The sequence below is a fragment of the Muntiacus reevesi genome, chromosome 18, assembly GCF_963930625.1.
Source record: "Muntiacus reevesi chromosome 18, mMunRee1.1, whole genome shotgun sequence".
In the NCBI taxonomy this organism is placed as follows: domain Eukaryota; kingdom Metazoa; phylum Chordata; class Mammalia; order Artiodactyla; family Cervidae; genus Muntiacus; species Muntiacus reevesi.
The window spans coordinates 30,983,556-31,002,477 of NC_089266.1; the positions used below are offsets into that span (position 1 = coordinate 30,983,556).

Consider the following 18,922-nt stretch of genomic DNA (forward strand, 5'->3'; position numbering starts at 1 on the left):
ATCTGCCTGCAATGTAGGAGACCCAGGTTCAATCCCTGGGTTGGGAAGACCCTCTGGAAAAGGAAATGGCAACCCAACTCCAGTATTCTTGCCTGGAGCATTCCATGGACTGAGGAGCCTGGCAGGCTATAGTCCATGGGGTTGCAAAGAGTTGGACAGATTGAGCTTCTAACACACACACACATACAATAAATAAATCCTGGGGGTATTATGTTCAGCATGGTGACCATAGTTAACAAGACTGCATGGTCTCTTTGAAAGTTCCTAAGAGAGTAGATTTTAAAGACTCTCATCACTAGAAAGAAAATTTGTAACTATACATGAAGATGGATGCTAACTAGAATTATCCTGGTGATCATTTCACAATATACATGATGATATATTGTATCTATCATATATACTGTGAAATACTCACATAATTCACACATATATTATTATACATCACATGCATATGTTATATTTCACAATATATACAGTAGATATAATATCCAACAACTATGTCCTACATCTGATATTGTATATACTGTATACATTGTGTATTTCACGACATATATGGTATCAAACAGTTGTGGTGAACACCTTAAATACAATGTTAGATGACAATTATACCTCAATTAAAAAATTAAAAGTGCACACAGATATAAAATATCTATATATAATAAAAATAAGATATAAGATATCAATATAGATAATTAAAACACATAAAATAATGCATGCTCAGTTGTTAAGCTATGTCCATCTCTTTTTCGACCTCAGGGACTATAGCCCACCAGGCTCCTTTGTCCATGATGTTTCCCAGGCAAGAATACTGGAATGGGTTACCATTTCCTTCTCCAGGGGATCTTCCTGACCCAGGGATTAAACCCGCATCACTTATGTCTCCTACATTGGCAGGCAGGTTCTTTACACTGAGCTACCAGGGAAGCCCCATGTAAAATAATACATGTTAATAAAAATATGCAATATATATATACATACATACATACACACACACATATATATATAGTATCTGATTTCAAGTCATTGAACAATTCCTGTGAGGCCAAGAGGAGTGAGGTCTTCCTGAAGGGAAGGGGCTGAGGGTGGAGGGTTCTCTCCTGAGCCGGGATGTGGTGGAAGATTCACATCTCGCTGTCACACGAGTGTGACCGCTCCTCTCCCTCCTGTGTGGACATTCATACTCATCTTCTCTGGGGGCTCCAGAAATACAATCCTGCCAGGCAGAAGGGAGTGCCATCAAGACTGGATGTGGCTTCTAGAGGGGACACTCCAGAGATTGGGGAAGGGGGTGTTCTGCGGTGCTCCTGGGGCCACACAGTACTCAGCCTCACCAACTCATCTCCTTCTCTGTAACATCTGATAGAAAACACCTGCAAAGTGCCTAGCACTGGTCCTGGTACACAGCTAGTGCTTAATCATGGCAATAGCTGTTGACAGCTATCATCCTGCTCTTTATAAATGTGCTTTTAATAGTATTTGCAACATATATTTATCATATCTGGACAGTCTGTGGATTTGTTCAGAAAGAGGGGAGTGCTATGTTTGGGTTGGGGCTGGAGGCAGCTCTTGCAGGATTTGGTGGGTGGAGGCCTGCTAAAGGCAGGAGCAGCTTGGGGCTCCTGCTTTTCAGTCAATCAGTTTTTCCATTAGTCAAGGATGGATGTGAGACTTGGACCATAAAGAAGACCAAGAGTCAAAGAATCTGCTTTCGCGTTGTGGTGCTAGAGAAGACTCTTAAGAGTCTCTTGGACTGCAAGGAGGTTAAACCAGTCAATCCTAAAGGAAATCAACCCTGAATATTCATTGGAAGGATTGATGCTAAAGACGAAGCTGTAATTCTTGGTCACCTGATGTGAAGAGCCAACTCATTGGAAAAGATTCTGATGCCGGGAAAGATTGAGGGCAGGAGGATAAGCGGGCAGCAGGGATGAGATGAATGAAATGGCATCACTGACTCAGTGGACATGAATTTGAGCAAACTCCTGGAGACAGTGAAGGACAGAGGAGTCTGGCGTGCTGCAGTCTTTGGGATCACAAAGAGTTGGGTGCGACTTAGCAACTGAACAACCACCAGCAGCACCTCCTGCTCCTGCTCCCCAGATCCTGCAGTGGCAGCTCCATCACAGGAAGGACTGCGGGCTTTGAAACCAGTCCTGCAGTGGCCCTTTCTCTCCAGGAGACTGTCCACTGACTGCCAAATCTTGGGGAGCCTCATTTTTACCTTGTCTGCAAAAACGGAGATAAAAGACATCTATTTAGCCGAGTAGATACTGAAAATGTAAGTTGCAGGACATATTTCCGGGGACTCTCTCTCTTGGTGTTTTCTGGAAACTCCTGCCTTCACACACAGAACCCTGAACTGAACACCGTGAGAATTAGCAACAGGACGATGTGTCATAAAGAGACATCTCTGGGTCTAAAGAAACATCTCTATGTTAAACCCACCGCAGCAGCCATGATTTCAAGACTGAAGAGACGAGCAGGCTGGAAGGGGGGTTTGTTTACCTGGACTGTCCCGCGAGGACCCGCCACAGGGGTCTCCGTAGCTTTCGTGTCTGGGGGGGATCCCGCTGAGCCCTGGAGGTCTTCCCCTCGAGTCTGGTCCGGAGAAAGCCCATCGCTGCTGCTGTCCTCCTCAAAGGCAAATGCATCCGCCGACTTGGAGAAAGTCACCTGGTTCCCTGAGGGAGGGGAAGCCAAGACTGGGTCAGCAGACACGCTGACTTCCAGGTGTCACCCCCATCCGGAGCACTACCCGCTGCCTTCAGAGTTCCCAGCTCCAGGAACCCAGGTCTCCAGCACTGCAGGTAGATTCTTTACTGTCCGAGGCACCAGGGAAGCCCAAGGTAAGAGTGAAGATATATTTAAAATTATGTGGTCTCTCCTCTATTTACTCCGTAGAGGGGGACTTGCATTTATAAAAGTGGCATGTTTGGCAGGGAGGAATGAGTGACATCGTAAAGGTCTATCATCACCTGTCAACCTTTACTTAGTGTTGATCCATTCCTGCACATTTTGTTATGTGAACCCCTATCTTTCTGAAGCTAAATCAGGGAAGATGAAGGAAAGAATGTGGGCCACTGGAGGAGAAGGCCCCCTGTCTCCCTTGGGCTTTAAGACCAGAGGTGAAGTTGATGTGACAGCGTGCCATTTGCATCGTGTTCAAATACAAATCAGGCACCCAGCACGAAATGTTTTACAAACTTTGCTATTAAGGATAAGCCAGGGGAGCTCCTAAATTTAAATTTCTATAAGTCAAAAGAGGGCTAATGTCACCAGGGTGTACTGAAGCCCCATTCAACAAATGCATATCTGTTTATAAAAAGCCATAAATGTGTCTCAGAAACTGGAGCATGATCTTTATTATTTTTTTTTTATTCTTTGGATTTTGTTGTTATTTCTCTTATCTTTGTGTCTATTTTGGAAATCCCCAGCGACTTGCACATGTTCAGATTCTTCCCCAGCAGCCTGTGTGGTGTCGGGAGAGGAACCCAGGCCTGGGCTTGGCAAGTGGGGTTACCAGACCAGATGGGACTGTAGTGACATCCTTGAATGTCCCTCCCATTTCTTAGTTGCCAGATCTCCTCTCTTATTATCCAAGCACAGAGTACAAAATGTGCCGAGGCCACAGAGCCCTCCTGACCTGCTTGCAGGCACAGCTCTTGGAAAGGAATTTACGTATTATCAGCAAGTTTTCCAGTCCGGGGTTCTGCAATCACACTGACAAGAACTTTTGACTCAAGCTCTGAGCAGATAAGAGAGAGGAGCTCTCACCGGTGAGATTGGAAAGAAGTTGGAAGTAATGGAACAAACGTGGTTTGGGGCTTGTCATCGCCACGGCTGCTGGCATGCGTCCCGGACCCCCACTCAGACACGCAAGCGTCAAGTCAGGAGGTAGGCCGGACAAGCTCAGAGCCGGTGAGAACTCCAGTCGCTGGGCAGCCTGCTAATCTGGAAAGGCTAGGGGACCAGCACTGCTGCTTCTCGGCTTCCAGGATTACTTATAAAACTCAATGTCACTTTTCTATGATTATAAAAGTAATTTTTACTTATAAAAATTTGTACCATATGAAATGAACATAACAAGGTATATAATAATCCCACTTGCGTTAATGGTTTATTTCTTCTTCCGGATTTAATTCTATCCATATAGCAAGATACACAGAGATTTAAAAAGCATTTCATTCAGTTAGGACTGGGTAAAATAGACCGTTCTGAAACTTGCTTTTTTTTTTTTTTTAATTTTTTTTTTAACTCCACAGTGCTTCTTGGAGATCTTTGTATGTGAACACACAGAGATCGGCCTCAATTTTTTGGTAACAGCTACACAGTATTCGACTGTCTTAATAGGAACTTTTAGTTTTCAACTTTTATTTCCCAAAGGGCCCTTATTTGTATCTATAAAAATTTGAAATAATAGAAAAGTGCAGAGAAGAATATAAAACATCTGTTCATGTATCATCTGAAATAAATACATGCCAGTACTTTTTATATGTGCATCAGAAACCGATTCGTTTTCTAACAGAGAGTTATTTGACAAATGTCCGCTCTTTCTTTGCAATCACGAGTCACTTTTCTCTCCCATCTGGTCTCAGACTACCGCACTTCTGCCTGCACCCTCTATTTTAAGGGTCCAGAGTTAGCTCATCCCCTCCCTTCTTTTCTCATAGCAAACCCTGGGCTCTGCAAAGAAGCTCAATTTGTTGTTTTCATGCAATGTGAAGGAATTTTTATACTGTTTTCCCTTTCTCTAGGGGATTGTGTGATCTTCCCAGGCAGGTCCTTCCTGAAGCCTCTATGAATATGCTTCCATTGTAACTCAACCTGTTAACTTCTTTACTTTAGAGACCATGCTTTCACTGGTATTTCAAATCCTACTTCTATTTGTGGAATTAAATAAAGGCTTTGTCCTGGGACTTCCCTGGTGGTTCAGTGGCTAAGACTCTGCACTCCTGATGCAAGGGCCCTGGGTTCGATCCCTGGTCAAGGAACTAGATCCCATGTGCCACAACTAAAAGACCTACAACTAAGATGGAAGATCTCATGTGTCACAAACAGGACATGGCACAGTCAAGGAAGTAAATAGATACATACATCTTTTTTAAAGAAGGCTTGGTCCCTGTTTAAAAGATGACATGTGTGATTCAGGGCCAGCTGGGCATAGGAGTTGGGGTTGGGTGGGTATTAAGCCTTCCTCACTGGTTTAAAACTCAACATTCAAAAAATGAAGATCATGGTATCCAGTCCCATCACTTCATGGCAAATAGATGAGGAAACAAAGGAAATAGGGACAGACTTTATTTTTGGGTGGCTCCAAAATCACTGCAGATGGTGACTGCAGCCATGAAATTAAAAGACGCTTACACCTTGGAAGAAAAACTATGACCAACTTAGATAGCAAATTAAAAAGCAGAGACATTACTTTGCAACAAAGGTCTGTCTAGTCAAAACTATGGTCTTTCCAGTTGTCATGTACAGACGTGAGTTGAACCATAAAGAAGGCTGAGTGCCGAAGAATCAATACTTTTGAACAGTTGGAGAAGACTCTTGAGAGTCCCTTGGACAGCAAGGAAATCAAACCAGTCAATCCTAAAGGAAATCAGTCCTAAATATTCATTGGAAGGGCTGATGCTTAAGTTGAAGCTCCAATACTTTGGCCACCTGATGCGAAGAACTGACTCATTAGAAAAGACCCTGATGCTGGGAAAGATTGAAGGCAGGAGGAGAAGGGGATGACAGAGGATGAGATGGTTGGATGGCATCACCGACTTGATGGACATGAGTTTGAGCAAGCTCTGGGAGTTGGTAATAGACCAGGGAACCTGGTGTGCTGCAGTTCATGGGGTCACAAAGAGTTGGACATGACTGAGCGACTGAACGAACCCCAGAAATTACAGCATTTTGTTGGGGTTTACTTGGCACAGGGCCTGAGCACACACCAACTCAGAGAGCCCAGCGCTGACTGTGCCAGCCCCCGGGGGCAGTCAGCCTCCTCTGCCCAATAGGACCCTTGATGGCCAAGCTTTAGCATCTTATATTCCCTCCCCACTTGGGATCTTGTTTGTGTGATCTGACCTTCAACGAGGCAAAGAATTCACCTGCTGCCTCCCTGCCCCCCAACCTCACCCCCCACCCCACAAAAGAGTATCACATCTGAAATTCATACAAATGAGAGTGAATTAATTAAACCACAAAGTTGTCCAAGGGTTCTAACTCAAGTAGAAATATCATAAGAAGGGTGGGGATGGAAAAAGAGAGAAAATTTCTCTTACCCGCTGGCTACTCCCCTTCAATGATTTTAAGTGGAAAGATAATAAATGATGAAAATAGTAGTTTGTGCGACTTCCCTCATGGTCCAATGGCTACGACTCCATGCTCCCAATGCGGGGGGCCTGGGCTCGATCCCTGGTCAGGGAACTAGGTCTCACATGCCACAACGAGAAAGATCCCTCGTGCCGCAACAAAGATCGACCAGCCTGTGTGCAACTAAGGCCCAGCGCAGCCAAATAAATAAACACTAAAAAACAAGCAACTCCCCCCGCCCCACACACAGATAAAAGATAGTAGCTCAAATCAGCAGGCCACTTAGCAGTGGCAGCAGTAACAGAAACGGTCAACTTGTGTTTGGCTTCAGAATGGCCCAGGAAGTCGGAGTAAGGACTGCAATCTCTCATCCCTGTTTTGTAGAGGCGGTCATCACAAGGTCCAGGCTGGCCCCAGTTCTCTAGAGATTGAGCTAAGACTGCAGGTCCAGCCTTTGGATGCTCAGAGACCCAGCAGAGGGGGTGGCAAAATCGGGTTTCCTCCAGGGAGGTTGTCAGATGTGTGTTGTTCCGGGAACATGTTAAGACCTGCTGGGCTGGTGGGTGAGGGGGTGCTGATGACATGAATCAGCTGTGCCCCTTTTTCTGCACATGTGGGCTAACAACAGCTCTATCCTTCATGACATCTTTTACTTGAGCTTTTGAGATCTGAGGGAATGAATGTGACACCCTGACTGTGAAAATAAAGGAGCCAGGGGATCATGACAGTCTTGTTGCTATCGTCTCAGGGAAGGCATGGGCGGACTGTGGAGCCCCGCTGCCATGGTCCTAAATCAGCACGTCCTTTCCACTCTGACCCTGTGAGTCACTCAGTCATGTCTGACTCTTTGCGACCCCATGGGCTGTAGCCCACCAGGCTCCTCTGTACATGGGATTCTCCATGGAAGAATACTGGAGTGATTTGCCAAGCCCTTCTCCAGGGGATCTTCCCAACCCAGGGATCGAACACATGTCTCCTGCACTGCAGGCAAATTCTTTACCACTAGCACCACCTGGGAAGACCAGCATGCAAGAACTAATATCTAGGGCAGCCAAATTAATAAATAGGTCTTTTAAAAAAATCAATGAGATAGCTTTCTTACAATAAAAAAAGCATTGAACTTGACATATGCTTTATGTTATTCACAAGGTTCCTGACACACAAGCGTCCAATCATTTCTAGCTGTTGTTGTTGTTATTATTGGTTTTGGTAGGAGTATCTGTTTGTCTCAAGTTCACCATCATCAAAAATTGTAAAGAAGACCACCCAAGAGGCAGTTGATCCTGTGGTTAGCTGTGCAAAAGTCAGCACAACTCCGGAGCCAGGAACACTGAGAGGTTCATTCTGGGAAAGCGAAGCAGACCTTCCCCAGAGCACGAGGGACGTCGCAGGAAAGGCTGTGCACTCCCCCCTCTCCTGCCTGGTTCAGGCCAGGCTCCGTGAAGAGGGACAGAGGTCACCTTATCTGGCTGCTGCAGGGACATGGCTCCGAGTTGTGACCCAGGGCCCCTGCTCCAATCTCCTGGGGCTCGCTGGGAGCTGCTGGAGTGTAGGGCGCTGGCTATTGTCCCTGGAGACACGTCGGGCTGTGTGATGACAAGGACCCGCTTCGGGAAGTCCTGACATCACCCCCCAGCTATGCCCATAGGGTTGTCTCCGGGCCTGGCCTCTTGGGGATCTCAGTCTGGCCCCTTGGCGCACCCCCACCCCTCTTTCTCTCTCTCTCTCGGAAGTGATTAGATGAATGAGTCAGTTGGACTTTCCTCTGTGTAAACATTTAAAATTCCGAGATTACAGTAAGATAGTCAGGGCCCTGGTTACCTTTCCTCTGGATCCACACCAGGGGCTGGAATGCAGGGGGTGGAACGTGAGAACGAACCTCATTCGCTTATCTGTATGCAAGCTTGAGCGGTACACCATGACGGCTATTTTAATTCTCGGTCAGACCTTCTCCTAACATCCTCCTGGAAGAGGTGGAAGCCAAATCCACTTCCTGAGGGAGGAGGTGGTCGGGTGCCAGTAGCTAGTTGAAATGCAGCTCCCGCCTAAAGAGTTTCCTATACACTGAGGATACTACAGTCTGGAGGAGACTGATTGAACTGTCCAACAAAGACTGTGGAGCCCACAGCTCTTGAAGGGGATCAGATGGCTTCAGGAAGAGAATTAAGTGGACATGGGACTTTGGAGGAACAAGCATTCTTTTACCTCAAATTCCTGGCACTTTAGAAACTGACTTTACTGGGGGAGAATATATATACGTGAAAGTGTTAGTGGCTCAGCTGTGTCTGACTCTTTGTGACCCCATGGACTATAGTCCATCAGGTTCCTCCGTCCATGGGATTCTTCAGGCAAGAATACTGGAGTGGGTTGCCATGCCCTTCTCCAGGGGATCTTCCTGACCCAGGGACTTCCCTGGTGGCTCAGATGGTCAAGAATCTGCCTGCAGTGTGGGAGAGTCAGGAAGATTCTTGCCTAGGAAAACCCATGGAGAGAGGACCCTGGCAGGCTACATGCATGGGGTTGCAAAGAGTAGGACATGGCCGAGCGACCAACACCTTCCTTTCTATGTGCTGTGCCATGCGCTTAGGCACTCAGTTGTGTCTGACTCTACGCACATACAAATTACAGTATACATGTTCATTATATGTATGTGTATGGCCGAATCCCTTTGCTGTCTACCTGAACCTATTACAACATTGTTAACTGGCTATATTCCAACACAAAATAAAAAGTTTAAAAAGAAAAAAAAGAGAAATTCACTTTAAGTCTCTAGACAGACCCTGATGCTAAGGACTATAGGAGTTGGGAAAAAACAGATAAGCTGCATCAACACTTGTCCTGTATCAACTATTGAAACCAATTCTCCAGGGACAAAGAAGATTGTTAGGTGGGTAAAGATACATTAGCGTCATCTTAGAACACCCTAACTTTCCTCCCTGACCTCCCGACCCCCAAAGCTACCAGCTTCCTGGTTCTCTTTTCCCATCACCTTTTCTAGAATCTTCCTCAGAAAAGTATTTATCACATGTTTCTTTCCCCCAAGGATCATTTGCACTTTGGAAATCCTTTCTCATTATGGAATGATAGATTCTGGTCATGAGAAAGTTTTGCCAAACAAATGACCCCGCCATCTGGTTTACGGGCAATGGTTAGTGTCTATTTGCCTTCAAAAGTAACGATTAGAGAGTGTTGAGACTTCCAGAGAGTCTGAAGAATGACTGGATTTCTAGTAAACAAGAATTTTTGTTTTGTTTTATTATAAAGTCTTAGCCTTGGGGTTATAAGTGAGCTAAGACTATCGTAGGATGTTTTAGAAAAATGTACATGACACTTGTAAATGGATGATTTCTGGGCCATCCCCCAGGGACAGAAATGTTGCTTCCTATGTTGAAAGGTTACAGTGATAGAAAGAATGACTTTATCTTTGAAAATGGGGCTGTATATTCTGAATCAGCCTTCACTGGTGGTTCAGATCATGAAAGAATCCACCTGCAATACAGGAGACCCAGGTTTGATCCCTGGGTCAGGAAGATCCCCTGGAGAAAGGAATGGCTACCCACTCCAGTATTCATGCCTGGAGAATCCCATGGACAGAGGAGTGTGGAGGGCTACAGTCCATGGGGACGCAAAGAGTCAGGCATGACTGACTGAGTGAATTTCACTTTCTTTTCATTCTGAATTGCAGGTGTTTTTTTTGTAAATTTTTTTTAAAGGAGCTGAAAAAATGAATTCAGGCATTCAGGTGGGAAGCCTGGCTCAATCTAAGAGAAAGATGAGGACACTTTAGGGTGGAGGAGCTTGCTCACTGGAACAGGACCCCAGGACCCTTTTATTGTCTAAATAGCTGGAGAGCCAGCCGGGGTTCTCCATTCCTCAAGCAGAAGCCAGGCCTCTAACAGCTTCCTTGGTAGCTAAGGGATGCTCTGGCAGTGAAGGAGATACTCAGATGACCAGAGAGAGGATTAACAAGCTCAGAGGAGAGCTCTCCAAACTGAGAGTGAGAAGTGACAATGACCATACATAAGCAGAACAAAGTCAGGCTCAACTCCAGTGCACAACTTCAGGTCTCACAAGTTATCACTCCCTCATCACGTCATACTTATTGCATTCAGTGTTCTGGCCTAAGAGAGAGAGAGGCTGTTGGTGGTTTTCTAAGTAGGAGAAACAGGAAAACAGGTGCAGGCTATGAGATGTAGCCACGAGGCAGCCCCGAGTCTCCTTCTGTGTCAGTAAAATCAGAAAGCCTGGAATTTACCATAGCTAGGACATGGAAACAACCTAGATGTCCATCAACAGATGAGTGGATAAAGAAGCTGTGGGGCACATATACAGTGGAATATTACTCAGCCATAAAAAAGGAATGCATTTGAGTCAGTTCTAACGAGGTGGATGAACCTAGAACCAATTATATGGAGTGAAGTAAGTCAGGAAGAGAAAAGCAAATATTGTATATTAATGCATATATGTGGCTCTCAAAGGATGGTACTGGTGAACTTATCTGCAGGGCAGCAATGGAGACGCAGACATAGAGAACAGACTTGTGGACACAGTGAGGGGAGGAGAGGGTGGGAAGAATTGAGAGAGCAGCACGGAAACATACATGTTACCATGTGCAAAATAGATCGCCTGTGGGAATTTGCTGTGTGATGCAGGGAACCCAAAGCCGGTGCTCTGTGACACCCTAGAGGGGTGGGATGGGGAAGGAGGTGGGAGGAGGGTTCAAGGAGCAGGGGACATATGTATACCAACATGGCTGATTCATGTTGATGTATGGCAGAAAACAACACAGTATTGTAAAGCAATTATCCTCCAACTAAAAATAAATAAATTAAAAAAACAAAACAAACCAAAAAGAACATAAAAAACAAGCCCCCTTTTCTTTCACATCATATCAGTATAGCCCACACAAGCCTAAGTTTCCTCCAGCTGGAATCTGTAAACTTCTACCTGACTCAAAATATACCTGCAGGCTGGAAGAGTGATGGTTGGCTGGCATCCCAAAGGAGAGGAAGGTGTAGGTGGAAAGATTTGCTACAGACACTCAGCTGAGGGCAAGGGTGGGGACAGTGGGGACAGCTGCCAAGGAGAAGAAAAACCCCACAGTGGGGGCTGGTTCTCTGTCAACAGCCTCCTTGCGAGATGTTCTAGTTTATTTCATCTTCGTGTTGAAGAAAAATTGGTCTTGAATAAAACCTGGGTCGAGGAGCAGGGAGGAAGAGAGTGAGCGTTTCGCTCTGGGATTGGCAGAAACACAGACGCACAGCTGTGGAGGGAGCTGGAAAATGTAAACACATCTGGAAAGGCGCGTGGTCCAAGGAGGGAAAATACACAGAGGCCAGGAGAACAATACACAGAAAACCACCACCCTGAGTCGCTGCTTTGCTGAGGGTGGAGGATGAGATCCAGAGAAGTGACAGCCAGGAGATGGGTGGGGACCACCAGTGCCATTGGAAGGGTTACTCAGAGGGCTATTTCTACAGCTGGTCTCTGGGAAGCTTCCTCTGTCCCTATGACATGTCATAAGATCAATGACATGTCATAAGATACCACTCATTTGAAAAGACCCTGATGCTGGGAAAGATTGAAGGCGGGAGGAGAAGGGGATGACAGAGGATGAGTTGGTTCAATGGCATCACTGACGCAATGGACAAGAATTTGAGTAAGCTCTGGGAGTTGGTGATGGACAGGGAAGCCTGGTGTGCTGCAGTTCATGGGGTTGCAAAGAGTTGGACATGACTGAGAGACTGAACTGAAGATGCCACTGCCTTGCTGGTAGAAATTCATGCATGTTGAAAGATTGCTGCTGAACAGGCTGACGCATGGGGGTTCCCTGGGTGAGGTCAACCTCCACCACCTTTTTCTCTAGCTTTTCCTTCTCCTTATTCTTCACAGATCCCTACCTCTGTTTATACATTATTCTTCACTTTTTATACTTCCTTCCATCCACCCAACCACCCTCTACTGGGCACTCTGTACCCTGCACAACTTCTATTTTCATACCATTTATCACTTTTTATTAGGATATATAATTATTCACGGGTTTTGCTGATCATCTATGTCTCCTGTACTAGAATATAAGCTCTGCTAGAGCAGACATTTTTGTCGGTTTTGTTCATTAATATATCGCAAACACTTGGAATTGTGCCTGACACACAGAAGATGCTCCATAATCATTAAATGAAGAAATGAATATATGAAAGGGATCTCTTAGCAGGTCCATCAGTTTAAATTCCCGTAGTCTTCTAAGTCTTTAGCTCTAGACCTAGACTTCCTTCTGCAGTCTAGTTTGGTAGAAACCCCTGCTTACTGAACCCTTGCCCCTCGAGTTCCTGTGGATCTCTCAGCTCCAACATGAAACAGGAATTCATCATCTCTCCCCTGATCTGCTCCTCTGCTCATAGTTCCCGTGATACATGGCTGCCATTTAACCAGCTGACCAACAGGGAAACCGAGGTTGGTCATCTGTGACTCTTCCTTCCTTTTTCCACACCGACACATTCTACCAGTATCAAACAATGCATATCAAGTGCCTCCCAGATACTATTTTTTTCTGTGCCCACAGCATGACTCTTGCTCAGGTTCTTGATCAAAAGCTATTCATCAAAATTTGCATCCTCCCCCTTCCATAGTATAGAGACGTTTCTGTGAAACTGCTGTTCCTTTAAGGCTTTTCTCTTCTCTGGCGAGATTTGGAGGATGATAAGGCTGCAGGACACAGGATTGCAAATTTAGAGCTGACGAGCCTGCTGTCTGTTTGTAAATAAAGCTTTATTGGAACACAGCCATGCCCACTTGTTTATGTATTGCCTGCGGCTCCTCGTCCACTACGATGGCTGAGCTGAGTCGTTGTGACAGCTTGGAGAGCTTGCTTACTATCTAGCTCTTTAAGTTTGCCGCCTCTGTGCTAGGGGATGATGGAGTAGCAAGACCAAAGGAGTCTGTGTGCCTGAAAGGCTTGCCATAGAAGAAAACCCTCTCTGGACCATTTATAAATAAGAAATAAATGTCTATTGTTAAGCAGCTGAAATTTTGTGGTTTGGTTAGCAGCTTCTGTTATCCCAACTAATAACAAAAGAGGTGTAAAATTCGCAAATAAAATTCTAGCAATTTCTAGGGGAAAAATATCCGTGTAGGATTTATTTTCAGAAATACAAGGATGATTAAGAAAGACAGTTGTACCACATTCTTAGAAGAGAGAAAGAAACTCAAATGGTCATCTTTTCATGAATGTGGAAAGCATTTTAAAAACTAAGCATCCATCTTAAAAGCTACTCTTAATAATGGACTAGAACAAACACTTCCTTAGAATATCTGTTTATGGCAAAAGTCAGTATCATATTTAGAGGTGAATGACTAGAGAAATTCCCAAGGAAGACTGAATCAAATAAAAGTGTTACCATCAACATCACAAATAAAACTGGACTAAATTTTTGGCCAATCCAATATATAACATTATAATACTGTTTTTGAAGCACTGGCAATGTAGCAATAATAATAATTTTCTACTATGTAATGTATCAATAATTATTAAATTATATAATAAAACTGCATAATGTAAAGTTATATAAATTACATGTGCTTTATATAATTCATACATATAATTTTATAGGTTAGATACACACCTGTATATTTTATGTATAATAAAATATATATTTGACTTGTATAATACACTCTATTGTTATCATTTATATATCATTTACAAATATTAATAGGTAATTTATAAATAAAATATACAAAATTATATATAATTTGTGCTATGCATATACTGCATGTAACTTAAAACGATATTTTGCAATTTATGATGTTTCTTTTCAACTACTAGCCAGCACTTCCAGACAGAAAGGAGGAACAAAGCAGAAAGCACATCTTCATTATTTGCAGATGATGTGATTATCTATCCAAACAATTTAAGATAAAATGAGAAACTACTGGAACTACTAAGAAAATCTTCAAAGCAACCCAGTTACAAAATAAATGTGCAAAATTAATAGGTTTCCCAGAGGCAAGCAATAACTGATACGAATTTAATTTTGAAAACCTTATCAGGGGAAATTTTTTTTAAAAGGCTTGTGAAGGTGAAAAGAGATACTATCTTTTTGCCTCAGAAGAATTCATATAATTTAAACATATGAATTCACCATAACTTAGCCTATAAATTCACTGCAATCCTGAACAACATTCTCACAGGATTGAAGTTGGCATATAAGAAACTGATCCTAAATTTCACCAACCAGAAACTTGTAAGAGTAGCCAAGAAACATGAGAAAAATCAGACCAATGTAAAAAAGCCTTGTGAAGACAGAGATCAAGATGCATCATAAAATAAACCGCTAAAATTGTGGAAAAAAGAAAACTAGACCTTGTCTCTTAAACCATGCACTCTCATATATAAAAGTATAAGTACTTTTATACTTCAGCATAAAGACTGAAATATAAAAATGAAGTATAAACATGTTAGAAAACAGAATAGGTGAATAACTCCATTCTTGAGGTAAGAAGTGTTTTCAGTAAGCAATAACATTCAGAAACCCAAAGAAAAAGATTAAGAGATTGAACTATACGGGAATTAAAAACTGCTACAGGTAAAATATACTACATAGAAAATCAAAAGACAAAGGACAGAAACAAAACAAACAAAAAAGGTATAGGACATGTTGATAAAAGGATGTGTAATATTCGTGACATAGGATCAGCTTTTTAAATATACATATTTAAATGTATATTTTAAATAAATATATATATATATATATTTGGGGGGGGGCTTCCCTGGTAGCTCAGACAGTAAAGAATCTGCTTGCAATGTAGGAGACCTGGGTTTGATCCATGGGTTGGGAAGATCCCCTGGAGAAGGGAATGGCTATCCACTGCAGTATTCTTGTCTGGAGAATTCCCTGGACAGAGGAGCCTGGCGGGCTATACTCCACGGGGAAGCAAAGAGTCAGACACAACTGCGTAACTAACACTTTTCAGCCCACAGAGCCCAAACTGGGCTTAGCGCCCAATTCTTCCCACTCAGGTCCAGGACTCTTTCTGTTCTGCCAGTCTCCACCCCTTTAAAAGAGGGACCCAAGGCGCACCATGACTCCAGAGTGATGGATCCCCATGGGGGAGACGTTCTGACCTGCTTGACCAGAACCACCCTGGTCTATGTCAACCTGACATTGGAGGGGGATGGCTGGGAATTTCTCCCTCGTTCCTGGGATTTCTGGGAACATTCTGGAACAGTTGCCCCTGGATAGACTCTTGTTTAGTGAGCCGCCATCACCCCCAGGACCCCAGCACTTCAGAGCCATGGCTGCCTTCAGATCCCAGCACGGAGGAAGGCTGCCATTGGTGCTAATTACCTTTAATGGCCTCTTTCACAGCGGAGTCCACAGGGAGTATGTTCTTCTCCACCAGCTCCAGCGGCCCCGGCCGGAGAGCAATCTTTTCATTGAGGTCATCTGCGAGACGGGCTCTTTTCAGCTTCATCTGGGCAGTCGGAACTGATCTCTCTGCAGTGGAGGCTGAGGGGTTAAAATCAAGAGGATTGGCTCTAGAATTTGATGTCATTTTTGTGGTTTTATTTTTATTCTGTTTCTTGCTTCTGTAACCCAAACACTCTGACACATTGTACGCCACCATCCTAATAATTTTTCGATGCAATCATCCTCATTTCACATGAATTAGCAGCAAAGACCAGACACTTCCAAATAAAGGCAAATTGAAGAGCATAGAAGTGTTAGACAAACTGGCTTTGTGAGGATTTTGGGGGGGAAATGTGCGATTTGTTGATTCTGTAAGCTAACAGTCCACAGGGCCTGCCTTGTTTACTGACTTTAAATGACAGCATTTGCATGCCCATCCAATCTGTATGCGCTTCCCCGGTGGTTCAACTGGTAAAGAATCCACCTGAAATGCAGGAAGCCTGGGTATTACCCGGCCCATGATGAGCTGGCAGTAAATATTATCTATTGTTATAATGGGGGTTCCCTAGGGGCTCAGCAGTAAAAAATCTGCCCACAATATAGGAGGTGCAGGAGACGCAGGCTTGATCCCTGGGTCGGGAAGAGCCCCTGGAGAAGGAAAGGGCAACCCATTCCAGTATTCTTGCCTGGGAAATCCCATGGATAGAGAAGCCTGGCGGGCTACAGTCCATGGGGTTGCAAAAGAGTCAGACACTTGTAATAATTGTGATAGCATGACTTCTTAACGGTTTCAGACCTGTTGAGGTTGTGATACTAACTGATTTAAATGTCCTGATCCGGTTGTAAAAGAGAAACAATTTTGGAGGGAAATGTTTATTTAATTAAACAGGGATTTTAAAAAATGAATATATCCAATAGGCAGCTCAGTTTCTCATCACTGGGAGGGTAGAAAGATCACTGACAAACTCTAAATCACTCTTTATTCCTGTCTGGGCAAGGCCCTGACTTATTTCTGTGCAAGAACATGGAAGAGAGTCTTGAAAGCCAGTTGTTGCAATAAGGCAGAACCAGAAGTTAGGATTCCATGAGACTTTGCTGCTTTCTGCTCATCTCTGAAAATTTAGAAGGTGAGATCTTTCCAGACCTCATAGTACCACTGTTCTATTACTGCGTGTGTGCGCTCAGTTGCGTCCGATTCTCGGGGTTCATAGCCTGATATTTTAATTCAGATGGTAATGATGCAACAGATAACATTCCTTTTTTGAACTGAACTGAACTGATACATATATATTGCTGTAAGTGTAGAAAATACTAAAAAAAATTATGCAAAAGAAATGAAAGCATTGGGAAACCTCCCCCACTTGGAATCTACTGTTTTTAATAATTGGGTATATTTCTTAATTATTTACACAGCATTTATTGTTAGGTCTTTATCTTTTCATCATGGAATCTGACTATAAATACAATTTATGTATAGACTTTGCTTTCCTGAATTCCACTGTGAATATCGTTTTGTTTTCTGGTCTCCTCAGTAAGCATCATTTTGTAAGCCTTGCATGCGCGGTTGCCTCAGTCATGTCCGACTCTTGTGACCCCATGGACTGTAGCCTGCCAGGCTCCCCTGTCCATGGGATTCTCCAGGCAAGAGTACTGGAGTGGGTTGCCATGCCCTCCTCCAGGGGATCTTCCTGACCCAGGGATTGAACATGAGACACCTGCTTTGCCAGTCAGATTCTTTACTGCTGAGCCACCAGGGAAACTCTTCTGAAACTAAACGTTTATTACTAGTATGAAGGACGGACATTTTAAAGGAAGTTGATATACATTGGATATTCCCTATGTGCTCACAGAAAGCTGAGCAGCAGTGCAGCTCAGATAGAACCCCAAGTGTGGTACCTTCTGGGTCACCGTGTGGCTTCCCGATTTGACCATCTACATGACCTCGAATGACAAGATGACAGCTCAAAACCCACTTCGGAATGGAAGTGGCTCCTTTCTAAGCAGACTCGGCCACGTGCAGAGACAGAGAACCTGGAACGATGGCCCGCGTTCCCCTCTCCTTGACGGGCGCTGGATTAGCGATTCCGGGCGACCCTACCTTGGAGTATGTGCATTTTCACCACGGCCGCACGGTCAGACCTGCTTCTTGCCTTGCGCTTCAGGGTGTCTTCAGCCTGTCGGACACGAGCATCGAATTAATTCCACTCTCAGTATCATATCTCAGCCAAATCGTCTAATTTTAACTTCGAAAGAAATCCCCTTTCTCTCAAAAGGAAAAAGCATTACCTTCTTACAAATGAAACATGCGAATATCCCTGTTCTACATTTTGATGAAGGAGGACTCATCTAGTTAAACCTCTCTAGTAATTTCAGGATGGAGAAATAAGACAAAGATGTCTTATTTTGGTCCACCTGAGTGCTCCAAAATTAAAGAGCAGACAGGTACCTATTCACAAAATATTAATAAAACTGATATCATCATGCTGCTTATATTATAGCCAACCTTATTTTGTAAAGGAATCACGAATTAACTAGAGTCAGAGATGAAATGTAACCTTATGCCATCCAGTATAACATGACAACACATGCCCTCCTCCTGTTTTTCCCCTGAGTTTTGTCTCAGGATGTGAAAACGGGAATCCTGCAGATTGAGACCCACGTTGAAGCTGCAAGGACACTTACAGGCATAGTATTTATTGAGTCTTAAAGTTTTCTTGATGATGGAGTTGTCTGCAGAGATGGAGTTGGCTGTGGCAGAGCCGTAACTGGACTTCAGGGCCCTCATTTCTGGGTTCTGATCTCACTGTATTAAATCTCTTAATTGGCCCCCCAAAGAGGGGTGTGGGGCTCACTCCAGTTCTGATGAAAGGCACTTATTCTCCAGGCAGCAGGAAGCACAGCCTCCCATGAGCAGCTCTAGAGTCCTGGAGCTCTGCCCCTCTTCTCCGCCTCCCACCCCCTCACTAGCTGCCAGCCTAGGACTCTCTAGCAGTGACCTCCCAGGAGGACACCTGCTAGCCTTCCTTCTAGGGGCACTGCAGATGCCCCCTAATTAGCACTTACAGTATCAATAAATTCAAGTTGCAGAGACCTGCTCTCAGGTATAGAATACATGCTAATTTCCCCCCTCAAATGCTAAAAGAAAGAGAAATAAACAGAATTCCTTTAGCTTTCCACTGCTGTTTAGTCACTCAGTCATGTCCAACTTATTC

General features: G+C 44.0%; 1 protein-coding gene across 6 annotated transcripts in view; it reads right to left on the minus strand.

Annotated features, from left to right (window-relative positions):
* The window catches only part of MYOCD (myocardin), an 87,650-nt gene that overhangs the window by 28,110 nt on the left and 40,618 nt on the right, over positions 1 to 18,922 (minus strand). For all 6 annotated transcript variants that reach the window (XM_065910098.1, XM_065910097.1, XM_065910096.1 and 3 more), the window contains 3 exons: positions 17,809 to 17,884; positions 15,648 to 15,809; positions 2,506 to 2,681 (listed from right to left, as the gene is read on the minus strand). In XM_065910098.1, the coding sequence (XP_065766170.1) occupies positions 2,506 to 2,681; positions 15,648 to 15,809; positions 17,809 to 17,884 (414 nt within the window). The remainder of the gene's footprint in view (positions 1 to 2,505; positions 2,682 to 15,647; positions 15,810 to 17,808; positions 17,885 to 18,922) is intronic.